The sequence below is a fragment of the Petromyzon marinus genome, chromosome 65 (assembly GCF_048934315.1).
Source record: "Petromyzon marinus isolate PM22_M1 ecotype Great Lakes invasive population chromosome 65, UKy_Petmar_22M1.pri1.0, whole genome shotgun sequence".
Classification (NCBI taxonomy): Eukaryota; Metazoa; Chordata; class Hyperoartia; order Petromyzontiformes; family Petromyzontidae; genus Petromyzon; species Petromyzon marinus.
In genome coordinates, this window is record NC_133731.1 from 5,771,384 (window position 1) to 5,793,955 (window position 22,572).

Sequence of the window (22,572 nt, forward strand, 5' to 3'; positions counted from 1 at the left end):
AGAGAGAGGGGACGACTCAGAGAGAGAGAGGACGACTCAGAGAGAGAGGGGGGATGACTCAGAGAGAGAGAATGACTCAGAGAGAGAGAGAGGACGACTCAGAGAGAGAGAGGACGACTCAGAGAGAGAGAGGCCGACGCAGACAGAGAGGATGACTCAGACAGAGAGGACGACTCAGGGAGCGAGAGAGAGAGAGGATGACTCATGGAGAGAGTGAGAGAGAGAGAGAAAGGACGACTCAAGAGGGGCCGGGAGGAGGAACCACAAGAGGACAAAAAAAGACCGCTTGTGTGGTGATCGAAACGTCGTAGTTGTTTTTTTGTTAATTTCGTTCAACCTATCTACTTGACTTTACCGAAGCTCGAGTGAGGCGCAAGGCCGCTCGCCCGACTGCGCGGCATTCATCGGCACAAGTGGCTCGCTCAAGCGATGGTTTGTAGGGGAGCACTTCCCCCGAAGGCACGGTCTCCCCGTGAGTCGGGGGCCTTCCGCAACCCGGGGAACCGCCCTGTAAACTCAGTCAACGGATGAAGCAGCAGCAGCAGCCGGTGCCAGCATGAGCGCTAGCTGAAGGGGGGGGGGGGGGTGAAGGTGGTGGTGGAGGGGGGGGAGGTGTGAAGGTGGTGGTGGTGGTGGTGGTGGAGGTGGGGGGTGTGAAGGTGGTGGTGGTGGTGGAGGTGGTGGTGTGGTGTGTGTGAAGGTGGTGGTGGTGGAGGTGGTGGTGTGTGTGAAGGTGGTGGTGGTGGTGTGTGTGTGAAGGTGGTGGTGTGTGTGTGTGTGAAGGTGGTGGTGGTGGAGGTGGTGGTGTGTGTGTGAAGGTGGTGGAGGAGGAGGAGGAGGGGGGGGGTGTGAAGGTGGTGGTGGTGGAGGTGGAGGAGGAGGAGGTGCGGGTGTGTGAAGGTGGTGGTGGAGGAGGAGGAGGAGGGGGTGTGTGAAGGTGGTGGTGGTGGAGGTGGTGGTGTGTGAAGGTGGTGGTGGAGGAGGAGGAGGTGCGGGTGTGTGAAGGTGGTGGTGGAGGAGGAGGAGGGGGTGTGTGAAGGTGGTGGTGGTGGTGGAGGTGGTGGTGTGTGAAGGTGGTGGTGGAGGAGGAGGAGGAGGAGGAGGGGGCGTGTGAAGGTGGTGGTGGTGGTGGTGGTGGTAGAGGTAGTGGTGTGTGTGTGAAGGTGGTGGTGGTGGTGGAGGAGGAGGAGGGGGTGTGTGAAGGTGGTGGTGGTGGTGGAGGTGGTGGTGTGTGAAGGTGGTGGTGGAGGAGGAGGAGGGGGTGTGTGAAGGTGGTGGTGGTGGTGGAGGTGGTGGTGTGTGAAGGTGGTGGTGGAGGAGGAGGAGGAGGAGGGGGCGTGTGAAGGTGGTGGTGGTGGTGGTAGAGGTAGTGGTGTGTGTGTGAAGGTGGAGGAGGAGGAGGCGGGTGTGTGCGCGCATCTCACTGGTGCGCTCCTCCGTGACGACGTCGCTGTGTGCGTCGCCGGCCCAGGTCTCAATGGTCACCGAGTAGGCGCTGCCCGGCGTCAGCTGCCGCAGCTCGATCTCCGTCGTGTCGTTGGCGAGCTGAGCGGCGCCGCCGCGGCTCGCGCCGTCTGTGGCAGGGGGTCGGCGAGGCGGTGACCCCCAAAGAGCAACAAGGGGAAAGATCCACACCCCCCGTGTAGCCTTAACAGGGCTATACCGAATAAATGAAACTGGAAAACTTGGAACAGAGCGTTAGGGCAAGTGCTGTCAGCGAGTAGCAGCAACGTGTGAAGGCCGGCACGGTGGCACACGAGAGGGGTGGGGGGGGGGAGGCTAGGAGCCAGCAACCACGGCCTGGCCGCCTTTGTATCCCTAGTGACGATGTCTTACACACCAAACCAGGTACACAAAGACAAAGATCACCCGTAAAGCCTTAACAGAATGTGTTGGGGCAAGTGCTGATAGCGGGCAGCAGCAACCTATGAAGGCCAAGAGGGTACACACGAGGGGTGTGGGTGGACAGCACCCACGCCCGGCCGCCTTTGTATCCCTAGTGACGATGTTTTACACACCAAACCAGGTACACAAAGACAAAGATCCCCCGTAAAGCCTTAACAGAATGTGTTGGGGCAAGTGCTGACAGCGGGCAGCAGCAACCTGTGAAGGCCAAGAGGGCACACACGAGGGGTGTGGGTGGACAGCACCCATGCCCGGCCGCCTTTGTCTCCCAAACGCTGACATATGCACATCGCACCAGGCATTCATTTGAGGCTGAGTCGACCTAGGGGAGGCCCAGGAACCGGTTTAAATAATCGTCATCGGTGTTGGTGGCCGCGAGCGGGAATCGAACTCGGGTCGCCGGGTTCGTAGCGCAGCGCTAACCGCTGCACCACCGCTCCCCACACACTTTCACATGTACACAGACAAAGGTCCCCCGTTCAGACTTAACAGACTGTAGGGGCAAGTGCTGTTGGCGAGTATCACCTATGAAGGCTGGAACGGCACACGAGGGGGGTGGGTGGCCAGAACCACTCCCGGCCGCCTTTGTCTCCCCAGTGGCGATGTTTACACACCGCACCGGCTCAATCTAGGGGAGGCCCAGGACCGGTTGAGATAATCGTCACTGGTGTTGGCCGTGAGCGGGAATTTAACAGCGCTACCGCTACACTACAGCACCACCACCAACAACAACCGTCGTTCGTCACTAAGCGGCAGTGATGTCACCACGGCGCTTGTGCCAGGCTGTGTGCACTTTAAGGCCACGTGAAGTGACGAAACGCCCGCTGACAGGAGGTCACGGGTGCCATGGGTCGACTGAGTTAGACGACTGGGCCGATGCACCACCTGGGCCCTCTACTGTGCCAACTTATTGTGTTTTAACCACCAGGCACCACCAACACCAACATCGCCCCCACAACAACCCCACTACCACCACCAGCCCTACCACCAGTCACCACTACTAGCACCACCATGCCCACCAATATCACCACCACTACCACCAATATCACCACCACCAACACCACTGCCAGCAATATCACCACCACTACCACCAATATCACCACCACCACCACCACTACCACCAATATCACCACCAACACCACCACTACCACCAATATCAGCACCACCAACACCATTACCACCAAAATCACCACCACCAACACCACTACCAGCAATATCACCACCACCACTACCACCAATATCACCACAACCAGCAATATCACCACCACCAATACCACCACTACCACCAATATCACCACCACCACCAACACCACCACTACCACCAATACCACCACCACCACCAATATCACCACTACCACCAATATCACCACCACTGCCACCAATATCACCACCACCACCAACACCACCACTACCACCAATATCACCACCAACACCACCACCACTACCACCAATATCACCACCACCAATATCACCACTACCACCAATATCACCACCACTGCCACCAATATCACCACCACCAACACCGCTACCACCAATATCACCACTACGAACACCACTACCACCAATATCACCACTACCATCACCACCACTACCAGCACCACCACCACCAATACCACTGCCACCAATATCACCACCACCAACACCACTACCACCAATATCACCACCACCAACACCACTACCACCAATATCACCACCACCACAACCAGCAATATCACCACCACCAACACCACTACCACCAATATCACCACCACCACCACTACCACCAATATCACCACCACCAACACCGCTACCACCAATATCACCACTACCATCACCACCACTACCACCACCACCACCACTGCCACCAATATCACCACCACCACCAACACCACTACCACCAATATCACCATCACCACTGCCACCAATATCACCACCACCACCAACACCACTACCACCAATATCACCACCACCACTACCACCAATATCACCACCACCAACACCACTACCACCAATATCACCACCACCAACACCGCTACCACCAATATCACCACTACCATCACCACCACTACCACCAGCACCACCAGCACCACCACCACCATCACCGACAGCGGCGGCGGCAAGCCCCGTGAGCAGCACCTTGCGCGGTGGCGCCGGGCCGCTTGGACACGGCCTCCCAGCGCACGGCGTAGTGGTCGACGTCGCCCGCGGCCGCGGTCCACGCCAGGCGCAGGCCGTCCTGGCGTCGCTCGGCCACGCGCACGCCCGACACCGCGGCCGGGTCTGCGCGCACGGCACAGACGCACCGGAGAGACACGCGGCAGTGACACGCGGCAGTGACACGTGGCAGTGACACGTGGCAGTGACACGTGGCAGTGACACGCGGCAGTGACACGCGGCAGTGACACGCGGCACTGACACGTGGCAGTGACACGTGGCAGTGATACACGGCAGTGACACGCGGCAGTGACACACGGCAGTGACACATGGCAGTGACACGTGGCAGTGATACGTGGCAGTGACACGTGGCAGTGACATGGCAGAGGCACGGCAGAGGCACGGCAGCAAAACGGCGCATCTCATGTGGTGGGGGGTGGTGGGTGGGTGGCAGTGCGTGGGTTGGTGGGTAGGTGGCGGTGGGTGGAGGGTGGGTAGTGGGTGGGTGGGTGGGTGGTGCATGGGAGGGTGGTGTGTGGGTGGTACGTGGGTGGGTGGTGCGTGGGTGGTGCGTGGGTGGGTGGTGCGTGGGTGGTGCGTGGGTGGGTGTGGGGTGCGTGGGTGGGGGGTGCGTGGGTGGGGGGTGCGTGGGCTGTGCATGGTGCGTGGGTGCCGCATGGTTTGGCGGCGCGGACGCGCGGTCACCCACGCGTCTGCGCCGCCACGTCGCTGCGGTTGCAGTATGTCCCGCTGCACGTCTCCACCGAGACGGTGTAGACGCGGCCGGGCACCAGCGACCACACGGACGTCTCGGTCACCCAGCGCGGCTGCTCCTGGCTGTAGACGGCCTCGCCGCCGCCGCCGCCGCCGCCGCCGCCGGCGCGTCGCACCGTCAGCCGGTACCGGTCCACGACGCCCACCGCGGGCGGCGCCCACGAGACGCGGAGGAGATCCCCGCGGCCCGCGTTGGTCGCCGCCACGTCCACCGCGCTGCCGGGGACTGCGGTGGTCGGGGGGGGGGGGCGGGCGGAGGGGGGGGGGGGTGGTCAGGTGAAGGGTCGGGAGAGGTGATGGGCGAGCGCCACTCACTTTGGCCGGGGGGGGGGGGGAGGAAGGAGGAGGAGTTGAGAGTGGGGGGGAGAGGGGGGGGGGGGGAGTGAGGAGGACAGCTGCCATCAGAAGAGTCTCTTTGGCTCAATCTGCAGAAGGGCATGGAGATGGTTGGGATGAGGTGTGGGGGCATTGAAGCCAGCGCCGTCAGCCGGCTTCAATGCCCATCCACCAACCCACCTACTCAGCCACCCAACCACCCACCTAAACCACCCACCAAACCACCCACCCATCCACCCACCCATCCACCCAAACCACCCACCCATCCACCCACCCATCCACCCACCCATCCACCCAAACCACCCACCAAACCACCCACCCATCCACCCACCCATCCACCCAAACCACCCACCCATCCACCCACCCATCTACCACCCATCCACCCATCCAACAACCCAGCCGTCCACCATCTCCGCTCAACCCCAACCCCAACCCACAAACCCCCAACCCAACCCACCAGTGAGCTCCGACACGGAGGCGGTGGCCGCACGGCCCCCGCTGAGCGCCGCCACCTGCACCAGGTAGCGGCCCCCCGGCACGAGCCCGCCGAAGGCGTGCTCCCGCGCCCCCGGCGGCAGCGACGCCTCCGTCACCAGCGACTTCCCGCGCAGCAGGGAGACGCGCAGGCCGTCCACGTCGCCCGCCGCTGGGCCCCAGCTCACTCGCAGCGAGTCCACCGCCCCGCCGTTGTCCGCCCGCAGGTCCGGCACCGGGGACGGCACTGACCGGGGGACGGTGGGGGGGGGGTGGGGGGTTACGGGGGGGGGGGGGAGGAGGGGGAAGGTTTTTAAAAGCGACCTGGCCACAAATGATGATAGCCCAACGAAGTGGCTTATCGTCGTCGCGTGGAAATTTACAGGCGGTCAAACACCCTTAAACACGTGACGTTGATTTATTTATTTTTCCCCGTGAAGGGAAAAGCCGGGCGACCCGGGGAGAGAGACACGCAAACTCCAAATATACAGCGGCAGCAGGCCTCAGGACTTGGATCGAACCCACGACCTCCTGCGTACCAGGCGAGGTAGCTAACATCTAACCACCGCGGCGGAAGGAAGAACGTTCCAGACGGCCGCGCGCGGGCACGATGCCGGCGACCTTCGTCTTTGTTCGACGGTCAGCCAAAAGCCGCCGCCGCCGCTGCCGCCGCCATTAAGACGACGGCCGGAGTCCGCGCGACGATGTTTTATCGCTCCTTGACGAGATCGGCAGCGGGGTGCTACCGCGGCTCGTTCAGTTTGGGGCGCGCGCTCTGCGCGTGCGGCTACGCTTGCTGCGGCGTTGAGCCCGAACGATGCGAGCGAGAGTCGTGGCCTTAAGAGCGTCGTCGTCACAAGAAATCGGGGTCGCCGATTCGGCTCCATATTTCCTGACGCGGCAGTTATAAAAAAAAAAGGGGGGAGATTTTGGGTCAAATTCCGGACCCCTTCCTCCCTCCCCCCTTCTCGCTCACCCCCCCCCCACCACCCCTCCCACCGCCCTCTGTGTCCACCCGCGGCATACATGGATTGGGTGCACCACGTTGGCCAGTAAGCACGGCACGTCGGGCACACGTCAAGCCGATGCTGGTCTCTGTGGACATCTGTGGGGCTCTGTGTAAGTCTATTGGTATCTGTGTAAGTATATGGGTCTCTGTGTAAGCCTATGGGTCTCTGTGTAAGACTATGGGTCTATGTGTAAGTCTATGGGTCTCTGTGTAAGTCTATGGATGTCTGTGTAAGTGTATGGGTCTCTGTGTAAGTCTATGGGACTCTATGTATGTCTATGGATCTCTGTGTAAGTCTATGGGTCTCTGTGTAAGTTTATGGGTCTCTGTGTAGGTATATGGGTCTCCATGTGATTCTATGTGTCTCTGTAAATCTGTGGGTCTCTGTGTAAGTCTATGGGTATCTGTGTAAGTGTATGGGTCTCTGTGTCAGTCTATGGGTCTCTGCAAGTCACTAGTGACCAGGCTGAGATCTTTGACGTACGACACTTAAAAACCCGTTTTAATCACAGCCGAGTCTAGGTAAATCTGTGGCTCGCTATGTAGGACCCTAGTCTATGGATTTCTATATGAAAATATGGGTCGATATCTAAATTCATAAAAGTCTACGAGCATCAACAAATCCACCATCATCGCGAGCGATCATCAGCGATCGTCCTAAAGAGGTGCTCGCTAACACCTTCAGCCCCTACAGTCTACACATCTGCCCACCCGCTAACCTGACAACCTGCCAGCCACCTGCCCACTGACCCACCTGCCAGCCCACCCACCTACCAGCCCACCTACCTGCCAGCCCACGCACCTGCCAGCCCACCCACCTACCAGCCCGCCTATCTGCCAGCCCACCAGCCTGCCCACGCACCTGCCAGCCCACCCACCTACAAGCCCGCCTACCTGCCAGCCCACCAGCCTGCCCACGCATCTGCCAGCCCACCCACTTGCCAGCCTGCCTGCTCATCCCATCCGCCTGGCCACACCCCTGCCCGCCCTCCTGCCTGCCAGCCCGCCTGCCCCCCTGCCAGCCAGCCAGCCAGCCCGCCTGCCAGCCCAGCAGCGCCTGCCCATGCGCTTGCCAGTCCCACCCCAGCCCCTGACCCCAGGCGATGCTCACGGGTCCTGGCCGACACGGATGAGAAGCTGCTGAGGTTGCCACTGATGGTGAAGACGAGGATGAAGTAGAGGCGCCCTGCTGTGAGGTTGTGGAACACCGTCTCCGTGGCATCTCGGGGCAACGTCCGCTCGTGAAGGTCTCGGCGTTCCGGCTGGACTTCTTGACGCCCTTGCTGGACATCTTGACGTGCTGCCTGGAGGTCTGGATGGCCTGGCTGGAGGTCTGGACGCCCTTGCTCGACGTCTGAACGTCCTTGCTGGAGGTCTGGACGCCCTTGCTGGAGGTCTGAACGTCCTTGCTGGACGTCTGAACGTCCTTGCTGGAGGTCTGAACGTCCTTGCTCGACGTCTGGACGTCCTTGCTGGAGGTCTGGACGCTGCAGCCGGACGTCTCGGCGCCGCGGCTGATGGTCCTGAGGTTCCGATTGGAGGTCCGGACGTCCCGCCTCGAGGCTGTCACGTCCCGGCGGAAGGCCTCGAGGTTCGGGCAGGAGGCGTTCGGTTGCTGGCCGGAGGTCCGCCTGGGCCTCGGGCGCGTGCAAGAGGACGCGGTACGTGTCCAGGTCGGAGTGGGGCCGCGTCCACGCGATGCTCACGCCGCTCGTGCTCACGTTGTGCACGCGGAGATCGGAGACGGCCAACGGGACTGGAGATGCGCGGAAGCAACGGGGATGGGGAGACAGCGGACGGTGAGACAGTGGACGGGGAGAGGTCAGTAAGGGTGTGTGAGATAAATGGACGACGACGATGATGATGGTGATGCCTCGGATCAGACCTCTATGATGATGATATCATGGTGACACCATTATGATGATGATGATGCAGGCGGTGGTGCCTATGCTGCACGTGACTGCCCGTGATCCAGCACCTGCGGAGGCAGCTAAGGGTTGGTGGATCACCCTCGCACAAATGTTGAGAAGAAGGGCTGTTGCATGCGTGGCTTTCCTCCGGGTGCTCCGGGTATCCACCCGGGCAAACATCGCGATGTGGAGCCACGCACACAGAGAACGTGGGTGACTGTTTGCTAGTGCCCGGTTCGGGCAGCCGCCTTCCCGAAGCGCCTGTCTGCGGCTCACCCGCGCCCCCTGCGTCTACGGGCACTGCCCCCCCGCGCGCTCGTTACAAAGTTGCAACTCTCGACGACGATTCCACCGCCGGCCAAACGACGACAACGATGACGAACGTCACCCACCGGCGCGCGTCTCCTCGCACGCCCTCGCCACCTGGCCGCGGGCGTGCGTGTCCACGCACACACGGTACGCCCGTCCCGGGTACACGCCGGGCACCGTGAACCGCAGCCGCCCCGCCTCCTCCGTCCCGTCCTTCCCATCGTCGCCGCGGTCACCGCGGGCACGCGCCGGCCGGCAGGGCACGGCGTGGCTGGAGACGAGCTCGCCGCTGGCCGCGGCCAGCAGGCTCAGCTCGCAGCGAGATGCGCGGCCGCGGGCGGCCACCCAGGAGACGGAGGCCTCGCGGCTCGAGGAGTTCACGGCCAGGTCGCTCGCGGGGGCCGGCGCTGAAAGGGCGGCGGGGAGGACCACACAAGGGGGAGGAGGGGGGGGGGGATATCAGCCGAGTGCCCTGGTTACCTGCCGATAACCCCGTGATGATGATCGATTTGGGCAAAAGCAAAGACAAAGATCCCCCCCTCCGCATGTATAGCCTTAACAGACTGTTGGGGCGCTCCTCGATAGGGCGCTGTATTTGGCCTACTCTTTCATGCTGGTCAGACGTCTTGAAAGACGTGGTAGCACCCACACATTGCCTTGTTTGAGCCGAGAGGCACATTCGGCTGGACATGTTTCGACAAATATCACCCGTGCAGCCATAGCAGACTTTTGGGACAAGGGCTGCGAGCGAGCGGCTACGAAGGCCGGCACGGCGGCACGTGAGGGCCGGGTGGGTGGCCAGCGCCACTTGCCGGCCTGCCTTTCGTCTCCCCAGTGCCGACGTTGACACGCCGGGGAGGCACCCAAAGACTGGCTGCGGAACGACGCCACACCGGTCCTGCTCGGTCGTTCCAGGATTCCGGTATCAGCACCGGTAGACACGTGGCCCAGTGCCGCCCCCCCCCCTCAACCCGACCATCCCTCCGCCGGGCCCCCCTCACCTGCACTTCCGCTGCCGGTGCTGCCGGCACTGGCGTCTCCGCTCACGACGCTCACCGTCACCGCGTACTCGCGGCCCGGCTCGAGGTCCCGGAACCGGCAGCTGAGGTCGCCAACGGCCGCCGCCGCCGCCGGCACGGACAACGAGCGCAGCGGCGCTGGCGGGGACGGCACCACCGCCACCGCCGCCACGGCCGCGCCGGCTTCGTCCGGGGTCGCCGGCCGTACGGTGACCTCGTAGCGGTCGGCGTCGCCGGGGGTCGCGGCCCAGCTCACGCTCAGCTCGCCCGGCGAGGGGCCTCCGGTCACGGCGAGCCGCGGGACGGGCGCCGGATCTGGAGCCCGTGGGGAGACACGGACGGGAGGAGGAGGTGGGTGGAGGAGGGCGGGAGGGAGGGGAGGCGGAGAATGGCCACCAAGGTGATCCCGCGTCAGCCCCTGGCCGGCCGAAACGCTGGCAGATCACGCGCCGGTGGGGTTGTACGCCAGCGGGATCGCACATCCGTGGCACCTTTGGCGGAACCGTACCTGCGCGGTAGGTGACCACCGCCTCGCTGTGCGCGCCGCCACCGCCGCCCAGCAGGGAGCGCACCGACACGGCGTAGGCCCGGCCCGGCGTGACGTCCCGCAGGGCCCACTGACGCGTCGACGGCGGCAGCGAGGGGCTGTCCCGCGAGGGCCCCGACCCCCCCGCCGGGAAGGGGGCCGTCGCCGCGGCCGCTCGCACCACCAGGGCCTCCGCGCGGCCCTCGGGGGGGTCCCACGAGACGAGGGCCGTGCCCGGGCCGCCGGGGCCCGCCGTCACACGGAGGGACCGCACGGGGGCCGGCACTGTGGAGCAGACACGCGGAGCGGCCCGGTGGAGGAGGTGCGTACGTGTGCGTGGTGCGTGCGCGTGCACGCTGAACTTCTTTCGCACCATACATAATCGGAGGTGTGGGGGAAAGACAAAAAACTATAGGTCTCAGTGTGAGACTGTGGGTCTCTGGGTGAGTCTATGGGTCTCTGTGCGAGTCTATGGGTCTCTGTGCGAGTCTATGGGTCTCTGTGCGCATCTATGGGTCTCTGTGCGAGTCTATGGGTCTCTGTGTGAGTCTATGGGTCTCTGCGCGAGTCTATGGGTCTCTGTGCGAGTCTATGGGTCTTTGCGCGAGTCTATGGGTCTCTGAGCTAGTCTATGGGTCTCTGTGCGAGTCTATGGGTCTCTGCGCGAGTCTATGGGTCTCTGTGCGAGTCTATGGGTCTCTGTGCGAGTCTATGGGTTAGCGCAGTGCGCTAACCATTGCGGTACCGCTCACATATACACAAAGATCCCCTGTATAGCCTTAACATACTTTTCGAGCAAGTTCTGTTAGCGAGCACCTATGAAGGCCGGCAACGGCACACGAGTTGGGTGATGTGGCCAACGCCACGCCCGGCGGCGATGTTTTACACACCGAACCAGGCACACACACGAACACACACACACACGAACACACGCGCACGAACACACGCGCACGAACACACACACACACGAACACACACACACACGAATACGCGCGCACGAACACGCGCGCACAGAGAAGAGACGAGCGAGCGGCGAAGCGTGAACTCACACGTGGTGGCCTCGACGCGCGCCCAAGCTCCCTGGCGGTCCCCGGCGCGCGCCCGCACGGACACCTCGTATCTGGTGCCCGGGCTCAGGCGGCCCACGGTGGCCGACAGCGGCAGGGCGGCGGCGGCGGCCTCCACCACCTCGGCGACGGCCCGGCCGGGGGGGCCGTTGGGCTCCTTGGCCTCGGCGAGCACCTCGTAGCCGTGGGCGGCGCCGGGCGGCGGGAGCCACGACACCGTGAGGCTGCGTTCCGTCGTCGCGTCGCGGAGGACGTGCAGCCGAGACACGGCTTCGGGCACTGGCAGGCGGGCGGGCGGGCGGGCCCAGGCGGTCGAAGGCGTGCGGGAGCGGGCGTGAGAAGGCGAGAAGATGAACAACAACAACAAAGAAACCCAACAACCGCCACGGGCGGCGAGTGGCGTGGGGTTCCACCGTGCCGGACTGTCGTCTGCCCGGGGGGCTCACAGAGCGGTGTTTCCGCGGCGATGGATATCGTTTATGCACCGCGCGACTGTATTCTGCTTCGTTTGAAATGTGTTTTAAAACGTCCATCAAATGCCTTCGTCAAAATTGTAACATCGCGGCGGCGGCGGCGTGTGATGTCATCGCCCTTGGCTGAAAAACGCCGGGTGGCCCTTCTTATCGATTTCATCTGCTTTTGCTCGGCAGCACAACCTCACACACTCGACTTTCACTCCGTAGACGATATATATAATCAGAACACCTGCGTGAGAGTCATGGTGGGCGAGCCCGAGTCACGGGCAGAGATAACGCAACAACACTGACGGCCTTAGCTGGGCAGCCTGAAACAAGACGACGATTCCCCGTGCGGCCTTTTCAAAGCCTCTTGGTGCAAGAGCTGTTAGCGAGCTGCTCACGAGGGGGGTGGGTGGGCAGCACCACGCCCGGCCGCTTTTGTCTTCCAAGTGGCGATGTTTTACTACACACCGCACCGCGACTCACTTGAGGCTGAGTCGACCCAGGGGAGAACAAGGACCGATTCAGGTCATCAACACCGGTGCCGGTGGCTGTGAGCGGGAGTCGAACTCAGGTGGCCAGGTTAGTAGCGCAGCGGCAGCGCTAACCGCTACACTACCGCTCCCCGTAACAACAGCGACCGCCATTCGCCACTAAGTGGTGGCGACGTCACCACGGCGCTTGTGCCAGGCTAGGTGCACGTGAAGTTTCGAACGCCCGCTGGCAGGAGGTCACGGGGCAGACCCAGCAGGTGCCATGGGTTGACTGACTGAGATGAGTGGCCGATGCACCACCTGTGCCCCCCTACTGTGCCAACTTGCTGTGTTGTGAGCGTCGCTACTCTGCCCCCTGTTGTTGCTGGAGGGCGACTGCCTCCAACTTCCCAGTAGCAGCGTCCTTTACGAGCCTCCTCCACAGAGGCCGATCTTGACACCGCTGGTACCAGTCATCGGCAAGTCCACTCAGCTCCACGTCCTCCTGTACCACATCACTCCATCTCTTCTCTAGCCCATGCCGCGCCCGTTTAGCCCCCTTGATCCGGCCGAACAAACGCTGTTTCGGCATGCGGTGGCTGGGCATGCGGGCTACATGACCCAGCCATCGCAGCCTTGCCTGCCAGAGGAGCTCACCGATGGGACTTTGTCCCAGATCTTTCTTAGCGCACCGCGCGAACTGCTACACTACCGCTCCCCACATGGACACTCATACAGACACAAACGCGAGCAAAGACAAATATCCCCCGTATAGCCTTAACAGACTGTTGGGGCAAGTGCTGTTAGCGAGCAGCAGCACCACCAATGAAGGCTGGCACGGCGCACGAGGAAAGGGGGTGAGCGGCCAGCACCACGTCCGGTCGCCTTTGACTCACACACGCGCAGACGCACGCGCGCAGACGCGCGCAGACGCACACGCGCAGACACATGTAGACGCACGCACGCAGACACAAAGATAAAAAGACAAAGATCCCCCATATAGCCTGTAACAGACTGTAGGGGCAAGTTCTGTTAGCGAGCACCTATGAAGGCCGGAACGGTACACGAGGGGGTGGGTGGCCAGCACCACGCCCGACCGCCTTTGTCTCCCTAGTGCCGATGTTTACACACCGCACCAGGTACTCATTTGAGGCTGAGTCGACCTAGGGGAGGCCCGGGACCGGTTCAGATAACCGTCACCGGTGTTGGCCGTGAGCGGGAATCGAACCCGGGTCGCCAGGTTTCATAGCGCAGCGCGCTAACCGCTACACTACCGCTCCCCACACACCGCAGACACACCCACACGCGCGCTAGCGCGCGGCGAACTCACCGGTGCGGATCGGCAGACTGGCGGCGCTCCCGACGCCTCGTGCCGGGCGCACGTCCACTCTGTAGCCGCTGCCAGGTCGCAGGTCACTCAGAGTGCACGAATACATGGGGACGGCAGCAGCAGCAGCAGCCGATGCTGCGGCCTCTCTTCCTCCTGCTCCACCTTTTCCTCCTCCTCCTCCTCCATCGCAGTCGGCCAGCTGAGAGTCGAACCCATCCTCCCCAACGTAGCGGGCGGTGAAGGAGCAGCCGCGGCTGACGGCTGACCATGTGAGCAGCGCGCCTTGCAGGAAGACATCCGCCGTCAGGTGGCGGACGCCGCAGTCGGGCTGGGGCGTTGGGGTCGACGCGGCCGTGGTTGTGGCCGTTGTTGTTGGTGGCGGTGTCGTTGTTGTTGTAGTTGTTGCGGTTGTTGTTGTAGTTGTGGTTGTTGTCGGGGAGGCGGCTGCGGTGGCGACAGGGATGGGTTGCGTTCTCTGCAAGGGTTGGGAGAGTGGTGAGTGAGCAGTGGGTGAGTGGGTGAGAGTGTGGTAGGTGAGCGGGTGGGAGAGTGGTGGGTGAGCGGGTGGGAGAGTGGTGGGTGAGCGGATGGGAGAGTGGTGGGTGAGCGGGTGGGAGAGTGGTGGGTGAGCGGGTGGGAGAGTGGTGGGTGAGCGGATGGGAGAGTGGTGGGTGAGCGGGTGGGTGAGCGGGTGGTAAAGTTGATGGGAGGGTGAGTATATGGGTGAGTCGGCGGGAGAGTGGGTGAGCAGGCAAGTGGATGGAAGGGTGGGTGAGTATATGAGTGAGTGGGTGGGCGGGTGAGTGGGTGAGTGCGCATATGGGTGAGCGAGTGGGTGGGTGCGTGAGTAATTGATTTGTTGAGCGAATGGGTGGGTATTTGGATAGGTAGATGAATGGGTGGTGGTGTGCGGAGATGAGTGTGACAGAAGCACCCACGTTACGAATAGGACACAAGCACATGGGTACATCTACTGGACTGTGAACAGTCCAGTAGATTATTTTACTTATCTTCTTTGGTTCTTTCGGTGTATGCTTTAACTTTAACATAGCCTTTTCTGTGACCAGTCACAAGCTAATCACTCAGCCATTTCAATGCTAAATTATATGCTACTTCCTTTGTCAAGGCGCTTTGTTTCTTCTCACACAGCTTAAAGGTCGTGATCTCAGCGTGGCTTTCTCACTCCAGCGTTGTCCTCCAGACAGTCTCGTCCCCTTCACCTGATGAAGGCCGCTTGTGTTGTGGCCGAAACGTCGTGAGAATATTATTGTGTTATTTTATTTTATCAATTTATTATTTTATTCTCATTCTACGTGAATTTACCGAAAGAACCAAAGAAGATGAATCCTTGCAGTCACGAAAGCTTTAAATCGATATTTTACTCATATTACTAAATTTGCTTACTACCGTGCTTGTTTATAAGTTCATTCTCTCCTCCGTCCCCCATGGGCAGGAATTCCACACAACTCCCCCTCTGCCCCCCCCCCTCTCTCTCTATTTAAGGCCTCGACACAGAGACGTTGTCTTTCTGTGTGCCAATGTGGGTGTCTGTGTGTCTATGTGTGTCTATGGGTGTGTCTGTGTGCCTATGTGTGTGTCTGTGTGTCTATGCGTGTGTCTATGTGTGTCTATGCGTGTGTTTGTGTGCCTATGTGTGTGTCTGTGTGCCTATGTGTGTGTCTGTGTGCCTATGTGTGTGTCTGTGTGCCTATGTGTGTGTCTGTGTGCCTGTGTGTGTGACCCTGCTGAGGCTGCGGTGCCTCAAATATTGGAAGAAGTCACCCCCTGTGAGTGGCTGGCTGAGGTGCCATCTGTTGAGGAAGTACTGAAGGCGATCCGGAGTCTGAGACCAGGAAAGGCAGCGGGCAGAGATGATCTCCCAAGCGAAATGCTGAGGGAGGGTGGCGTTTGTGCACAGACTGCCCTATATGACATCATAACAACAGTCTGGACCACTGGAGGATTGTAAGGATGCCCTAGTGGTCCCCCTCTTTAAGAAGGGGGACCGCACAGACTGTAACAACTACAGGGGCATCTCACTCCTCAGTGTGCCGGGAAAGGTCCTGGAAAGGATTATTAAACATCGCCTTGCCAGGCACGCTGAGGAGAGGCTCGCGGAGCCCCAATGCGGTTTCAGGAAAGGGCGGTCCTGCACAGATGCCATATTTTCTGTCCGTCTGCTACAGCAGAGGTGTAGGGAATTCCAGCAAGACCTACATCTCTGCTTTATTGACCTGGTCAAGGCCTATGATACCATCAGTAGGCCTGGACTCTGGGTTGTTCTTCGTGCTTTTGGAGTCCCTGACCCTCTGCTCACGATCATTAAGGACCTTCATGATGGTGAGCGGGCCCGGGTAAAACTACGTGGCCGGGAGTCAGAGCCATTCCCTGTACACCTTTGGATGCGACAGGGATGTCCTCTGGCTCCCACATTATTTAACATCTATTTTGACCACATAGTTCGTGAAGCCTTCAATAGCTGTACCGTGGGAATCTCCATATGGTACAGATATAATGGGAGGCTGATCGATGCCCGGGTGCGGTCAAGGGATGGCTCCCTATTGCTCAACCACGTTATGTATGCCGATGATTTGGTAATAGCTGCTCATTCAGAGGAGGAGTTGGAGACGCTGCTGCTGAGACTGGAGCATGCCACTAAGAGATGGGGCCTTACCATCAGCCCCACCAAAACTAAGCACCTGCCTGGGTATTTTGTACCATCGGACACTCCACACCCACAACTCCCAATCGGTGATGGGGCAGTTCTGGAGAGAGTGGAGAGTTTCCCATACCTGGGCAGTGTGCTTATGACCGGTTCCAGTTTAACAGCAGAGGTATCACTCCTTATCAGTCGAGCGGCAATATCTTTTCATCGATTGCGTAACGCTGTGTGGAAGCTACCTGGTCTGCCGCTCCGCACTAAGCTTCAGGTCTTCTCGGCCACGGTCATTCCCTCCCTTCTCTACGCTTGCGAAACGTGGACCCCCCTAATGTAACATCTTCGCCGGTTAGAAACATTTAGGCTAGCCTGCCTACGATCCATCTTGTGTTTAACCAGGCTGGATTGTGTGAGGAGCTCACAAATCTTTGAAAAATCTGGGCAAGGTCCCATCAGTGAGCGCCTCCGGCAGGCAAGGCTGCGTTGGCTGGGTCATGTAGCCCGCATGCCCAGACACCGCATGCCGAAACAGCTTTTGTTCGGCCGGATCGAGGGGGTTAAACGGGCGCGGCACGGGCTAGAGAAGAGATGGAGTGATGTGGTACAGGAGTACGTGGAGCTGAGTGGACTTGCCGATGACTGGTACCAGCGGTGTCAAGATCGGCCTCTGTGGAGGAGGCTCGTGAAGGATGTTACTGGGCAGTTGGAGGCAGTCGCCCTCCAACAACAACGGAGGGCGGAGGAGCGACGCTCACAACAACGAGCGGAGCGCCGGGTGGCTAAAGCACAGCAGGTTGGCACAGAAGGGGGCACAGGTGGTGCATTAGCCAGTCATCTCAGTCAGTCGACCCGTGGCACCTGGGTCTGCCCCGTGACCTCCTGCCAGCGGGCGTTCGACACTTCACGTGGTCTCAGGGTGCACATAGCCTGGCACAAGCGTCGTGGTGACGTCACCGCCACTTAGTGGCGAACGGCGGTTGTTGTTGTTGTGTCTCTGTGTCTGTGTGCCTATGTGTGTGTCACTCTGTCTCTGTGTGAGTATCTCTCTGCTTGTGTTTCTGTCTGTGTGTCTCCGTGTCTGTGTTTTGTCTCTCTCTCAAATTTAGCAATCTTTGGAAGAACGTAATCAACCAGGTGGGGTGTTGACTCTTGTGTTGGCCGACTCTCTGTGTTGTATTGCATTATATTTCCAAGTTTACGATGTTTGTTTTCTCATTCATTTGTACCTGATGATGGTTGCTTGTGTTGCAATCGAAACGTCGTATTCTATTATTATTTAATAAAATTTCCAGTAGATGTACCGTACGTGTGAGTACACGTTGGAGCGCGCTGCGCTAAGAACCCGGCGACCCGAGTTCGATTCCCGCTCACGGCCAACAACGGTATCGGATATATCTGAACCGGTCCTGGGCCTGCCCCTAGGTCGACTCAGCCTCAAATGAGTACCTGGTGCAGTGTGTAGTAAACATGCGGTGTGTAAACATCAAAGACGGCCGGGCGTGGTTGCTGGCCACCCACCCCCTCGTGTGCCACCGTGCCGGCCTTCATAGGGTGCCGCTACTCGCTAAGAGCACTTGCCCCGACAGTCTGTTTAAGGCTACACGGGGGACCTTTGTCTGAGTTTTTCGTAACCGCGTGCAGCACTCCATGCACGTGTTTGTTAAGCAAATTCAACACAATGTGTTGCAGGGATACAACCGCAAGACATACCAAGGCGATACGTTACATACCACACAATGGCACGCTAGCGAATGTTTATATTACATTATACACTCTGTCGTGGTATTCTAGTGCATTTGATGTACATTATATACTATATAGTGGCATTCTAGTGCATTTAATGAACATTATATACTATATAGTGGCATTCTTGTGCATTTAATGTACATTATAAACTATATAGTGATATTCTAGTACATTTAATTACATTATATACTGTATAGTGGTATTCTAGTGCATTTAATGTACATTATATACTATATAATGGTATTCTAGTGCATCTAATGAACATTATATACTATATAGTGGTATTCTAGTGCTTCTAATGTACATTATATACTATATAGTGGTATTCTAGTGCATTTAATGTACATTATATACTATATAGTGGTATTCTAGTGCATCTAATGAACATTATATACTATATAGTGGTATTCTTGAGCAGTTAATGTACATTGTATACTATATAGTGGTATTCTTGAGCATTTAATGTACATTATATACTATATATTGGTATTCTAGTGCATTTAATGGACATTATATACTATATAGTGGTATTCTAGTGTATTTAATGTACATTATATACTATATAGTGGTATTGTTGTGCATTTAATGGACATTATATACTATATAGTGGTATTGTTGTGCATTTAATGGACATTATATACTATATAGTGGTATTCTAGTGCATTTAATGTACATTATATACTATATAGTGGTATTCTGGTGCATTTAATGGACATTATATACTATATAGTGGTATTCTAGTGCATTTAATGTACGTTATCTACTACATAGCGATATTCGGGCGCATTTAAAATAATTTATACACCGCTTACCTCATACCTGTATTCTGTTTAATTAACAATATGCATTAAACCCTATTTTAAATATTTATATCAAAATGATTTTAAGTACTCCAGATCACAACACGACTCTCTCCACTCGTTCATTCTCACTGGTCGACTCCAGAGCTCCCATCACTCCTCTCCAGTCTTTACAACGTGTGCTCAAGAAACGTGTTACATCTCTCCTATTAACACCATTATCTAAACTAAGGGGCCGTCCATAAATGACGTCACGCACATAGGCGGGGGTGGGGGGGGGTCAGACATTTGTGACGATGCGTGACGAGGGGGAGGGGGGGTTTGAGAAATGTGACGATGTGACGTCACATCAAGATGCGCAACTTTAAATAAATATAGACAACACGTTCTACTTAATTAAATAGACTTTTTAATAAATGTTTTATCCTACAACATCAGAGTGAAGCGCCACATTGAATACGAACTACAATGACAATAGTTTAAAGCAATTTGAAGCATGTTTTATATATTTTTTTTGGGGGGGGGGGCAGAGCTTTCCGACGTCATATTTGAGGGGGGGGTCTTAATTTATTGTGACGTCATGTGACGAAGGGGGGGGGGGGTGGGGGGGTCAAAAATCGTCCAAAACCACGTGACGTCATTTATGGACGGCCCCTAAACCATTTTATATTTGACCAGAGAAGGTCCCGCTGAGCTAAGTAGCTCTTTTTTCATTTTGATTTGAAGTTTTCGTGACTGCAGGAAGCCATCCATACTCTTCGGTTTTTTCGGTAAAGTCCACGTAGGTAGAAAAAAATAAAAAAAATACAATCACGACGTTTCGGGCGCAACACAAGCGTCCGTCATCAGATGGGACAACCACAGCAGGAAACAATTGGCTGTCCCATCTGACGACGGACGCTGGTGTTGCGCCCGAAACGTCGTGATTTAATGTATTTTATTATCTACCTACGTGACTTTACCGAAAGAACCAAAGAGTGTAGCTTTTTATTTTATTTCAAAAAAGCGACCTGGCTATCACAAACGATAGCTCAACGAAGTGGCTTTCATCATCATCATCGCGTGGGAATTTACAGCAGCAGCAGCAGCCAGATACTCTAAACGCGTGTTTATAATTGTGGAGGGAAAAACGGGAGGACCGCGGAGAAACATCCACGCGAACACTGAGAAAGAGAGAGACACGCAAACTCCAAATATATAGCAGCAGCAGCAGCAGGGGTCAGGGTCGGGATTGAACCCACCACGCTTCCTGTACACCAGGCGAGGTAGTCAACATCTCACAGCTACCGTGATGATGATGATGATGACGAGAGACGCAAACTCCAAATATACAGCAGCAGCAGGGGTCAGGGTCGGGGTCGAACCCACGACCTCCTGTACACCAGGCGAGGTAGTTAACATCTCATAGCCACCGTGGCGCCGTGCTGCTGCTACTGCTGCTAATCGTGCCACTCCACAAATTATTTGTCGGATGCGGGAGGCCACGACAAAATTCCGTGGCCAAATTTGTGTCTCGAGGCACCTCCGCCACCCGACGCGAAGACGCGTCGAATCGTTACGTGGCGTGACGAGCGTTCAGCAACGCGGCAAAATGCAGCACGACAGTCTGGAGGACAATTCTCTGAGCGATACCGAAGTAAATAAAACTTTGCTCAACGCGCGGTGTTCACGCAACGAGTTTTCGCGATACATTCACCAGGTTAGCGTATACTCCGCGGGACATCTGCGAAAGAGGGCTTCACAGCTCAGCGGATTCTTCCAGTATAAATACATGTTCCGATCCTGAGGTTCTTCTACGGCGGCCTCAGCCTCAAATGAGTGCGCTGCCCTACGATTCCCGCTCGCGACCACCGCCACCGCCAGCGACGATTGTCTGAACCGGTCCCGAGGCCTCCCGACAGATCGACTGAGCCGGGAGGGAGACAAAGACGGCCGGGCGTGGTGCTGGCCACCCACCTCCTCGTGTGCCGTGCCGGCCTTCGTAGGTGCGACTCGCTAACGGCACTTGCCCCAACAGTCTGTTGAGGCTACGGGGATCGTTGTCCAAACACGTGAAGACAAACGTGTGCCTCTCTGCTCAAACGAGGAACGTGTGGTGGTGCCTACCACGCCTTCAAAGTTCGTCTGACCGGCGTGAAAGAGTAGGCCAAGTACAGCGCCCTCTCGAGGAACTCCCTCTAGCGCAGTGGTTCCTAGCCTGGTGTGCGCCCAAGGCCAAGAACCACTGCACAACACTATAAACTAAACGATCATACGCTACACTATACACTACAACAGCGGTGTACACTACACCAGAGGTTCGTAACCTGGGGTGCACGCCGCACCCCCTAGGGGTGCGTGATGCCCTTCCTGGGGGTGTGCGAGACATGGACAGATTTTCTTAGAAGGTAAATCATCGGAAACACAAATGAAGTAGAGGGCAACGTAAGTCGGCAACTTACTTTGTTTCATCAAACCCCCGATGTAGTTATGAATATTGTTGAGAGCCAAAGGGAATGCAAGGCTGTAGTGAAGGTCAATAACCACTGCAGTCTAACGGGAGGTCCATCCGCCAGCAGTGACACGAACAGGTAATTGCAGGGCAGCGCCTTCAACCGTTTTTAGTGTTGCTTTTTTTTTGGTTGTTCCGTCCAACGAACATCGATTAAGTCAGCAACATTACTTCGTTGGGTGACACCTGAAACCAGTGGTGGAAATTCCACATTCCCGCGGCAGGGTCAAGTGCATCCAAATGACAACCAGTAGCATCTATATATAGTAGATTAATTGACATTATTATCGATAACAGAAGTGTTTGGGTTACATCGCGTAAATGTAAATGTGTCGTTAAACCCGGCATCACGGTCAATTCGTTGCTAGTACAGCACACCAGTTGTGTGTTAGAGAGTAAACCCACTACAACATTCACAATCACCAGTTGTGTGTTAGAGAGTAAACCCACTACAACATTCACAATCACCGCTTGTGTGTTAGTGAGCAAACCCACTACAACATTCACAATCACTGCTTGTGTGTTAGAGAGTAAACCCACTACAACATTCACAATCACCGCTTGTGTGTTACAGAGTAAACCCACTACAACATTCACAATCACCGCTTGTGTGTTAGAGAGTAAACCCACTACAACATTCACAATCACCGCTTGTGTGTTAAGAGAGTAAACCCACTCCAACATTCACAATCACCGCTTGTGTGTTAGAGAGTAAACCCATTACAACATTCACAATCACCGCTTGTGTGTTAGAGAGTAAACCCACTACAACATTCACAATCACTGCTTGTGTGTTAGAGAGTAAACTCACTAGAACATTCACAATCACCGCTTGTGTGTTAGAGAGTAAACCCACTACAACATTCACAATCACCGCTTGTGTGTTAGAGAGTAAACTCACTACAACATTCACAATCACCGCTTGTGTGTTAGAGAGTAAACCCACTACAACATCCACGATCACCGCTTGTGTGTTAGAGAGTAAACCCACTACAACATTCACAATCACCGCTTGTGTGTTAGAAAGTAAACCCACTACAACATTCCCAATCATCGCTCGTGTGTTAGAGAGTAAACCCACTACAACATTCACAATCACCGCTTGTGTGTTAGATGGTAAACCCACTACAACATTTACAATTCCAGTACCATA

At 57.1% G+C, this 22,572-nt stretch overlaps 1 protein-coding gene across 2 annotated transcripts in view; it reads right to left on the reverse strand.

Moving 5' to 3' along the window:
- The window catches only part of PTPRB (protein tyrosine phosphatase receptor type B), a 112,953-nt gene that overhangs the window by 46,475 nt on the left and 43,906 nt on the right, over positions 1 to 22,572 (reverse strand). For both annotated transcript variants that reach the window (XM_076054283.1, XM_076054284.1), the window contains 10 exons: positions 13,724 to 14,198; positions 11,445 to 11,741; positions 10,378 to 10,680; positions 9,852 to 10,184; positions 8,934 to 9,257; positions 7,743 to 8,387; positions 5,606 to 5,869; positions 4,748 to 5,038; positions 4,021 to 4,164; positions 1,425 to 1,574 (listed from right to left, as the gene is read on the reverse strand). In XM_076054283.1, coding sequence (XP_075910398.1) covers positions 1,425 to 1,574; positions 4,021 to 4,164; positions 4,748 to 5,038; positions 5,606 to 5,869; positions 7,743 to 8,387; positions 8,934 to 9,257; positions 9,852 to 10,184; positions 10,378 to 10,680; positions 11,445 to 11,741; positions 13,724 to 14,198 — 3,226 coding nt within the window. The remainder of the gene's footprint in view (positions 1 to 1,424; positions 1,575 to 4,020; positions 4,165 to 4,747; positions 5,039 to 5,605; positions 5,870 to 7,742; positions 8,388 to 8,933; positions 9,258 to 9,851; positions 10,185 to 10,377; positions 10,681 to 11,444; positions 11,742 to 13,723; positions 14,199 to 22,572) is intronic.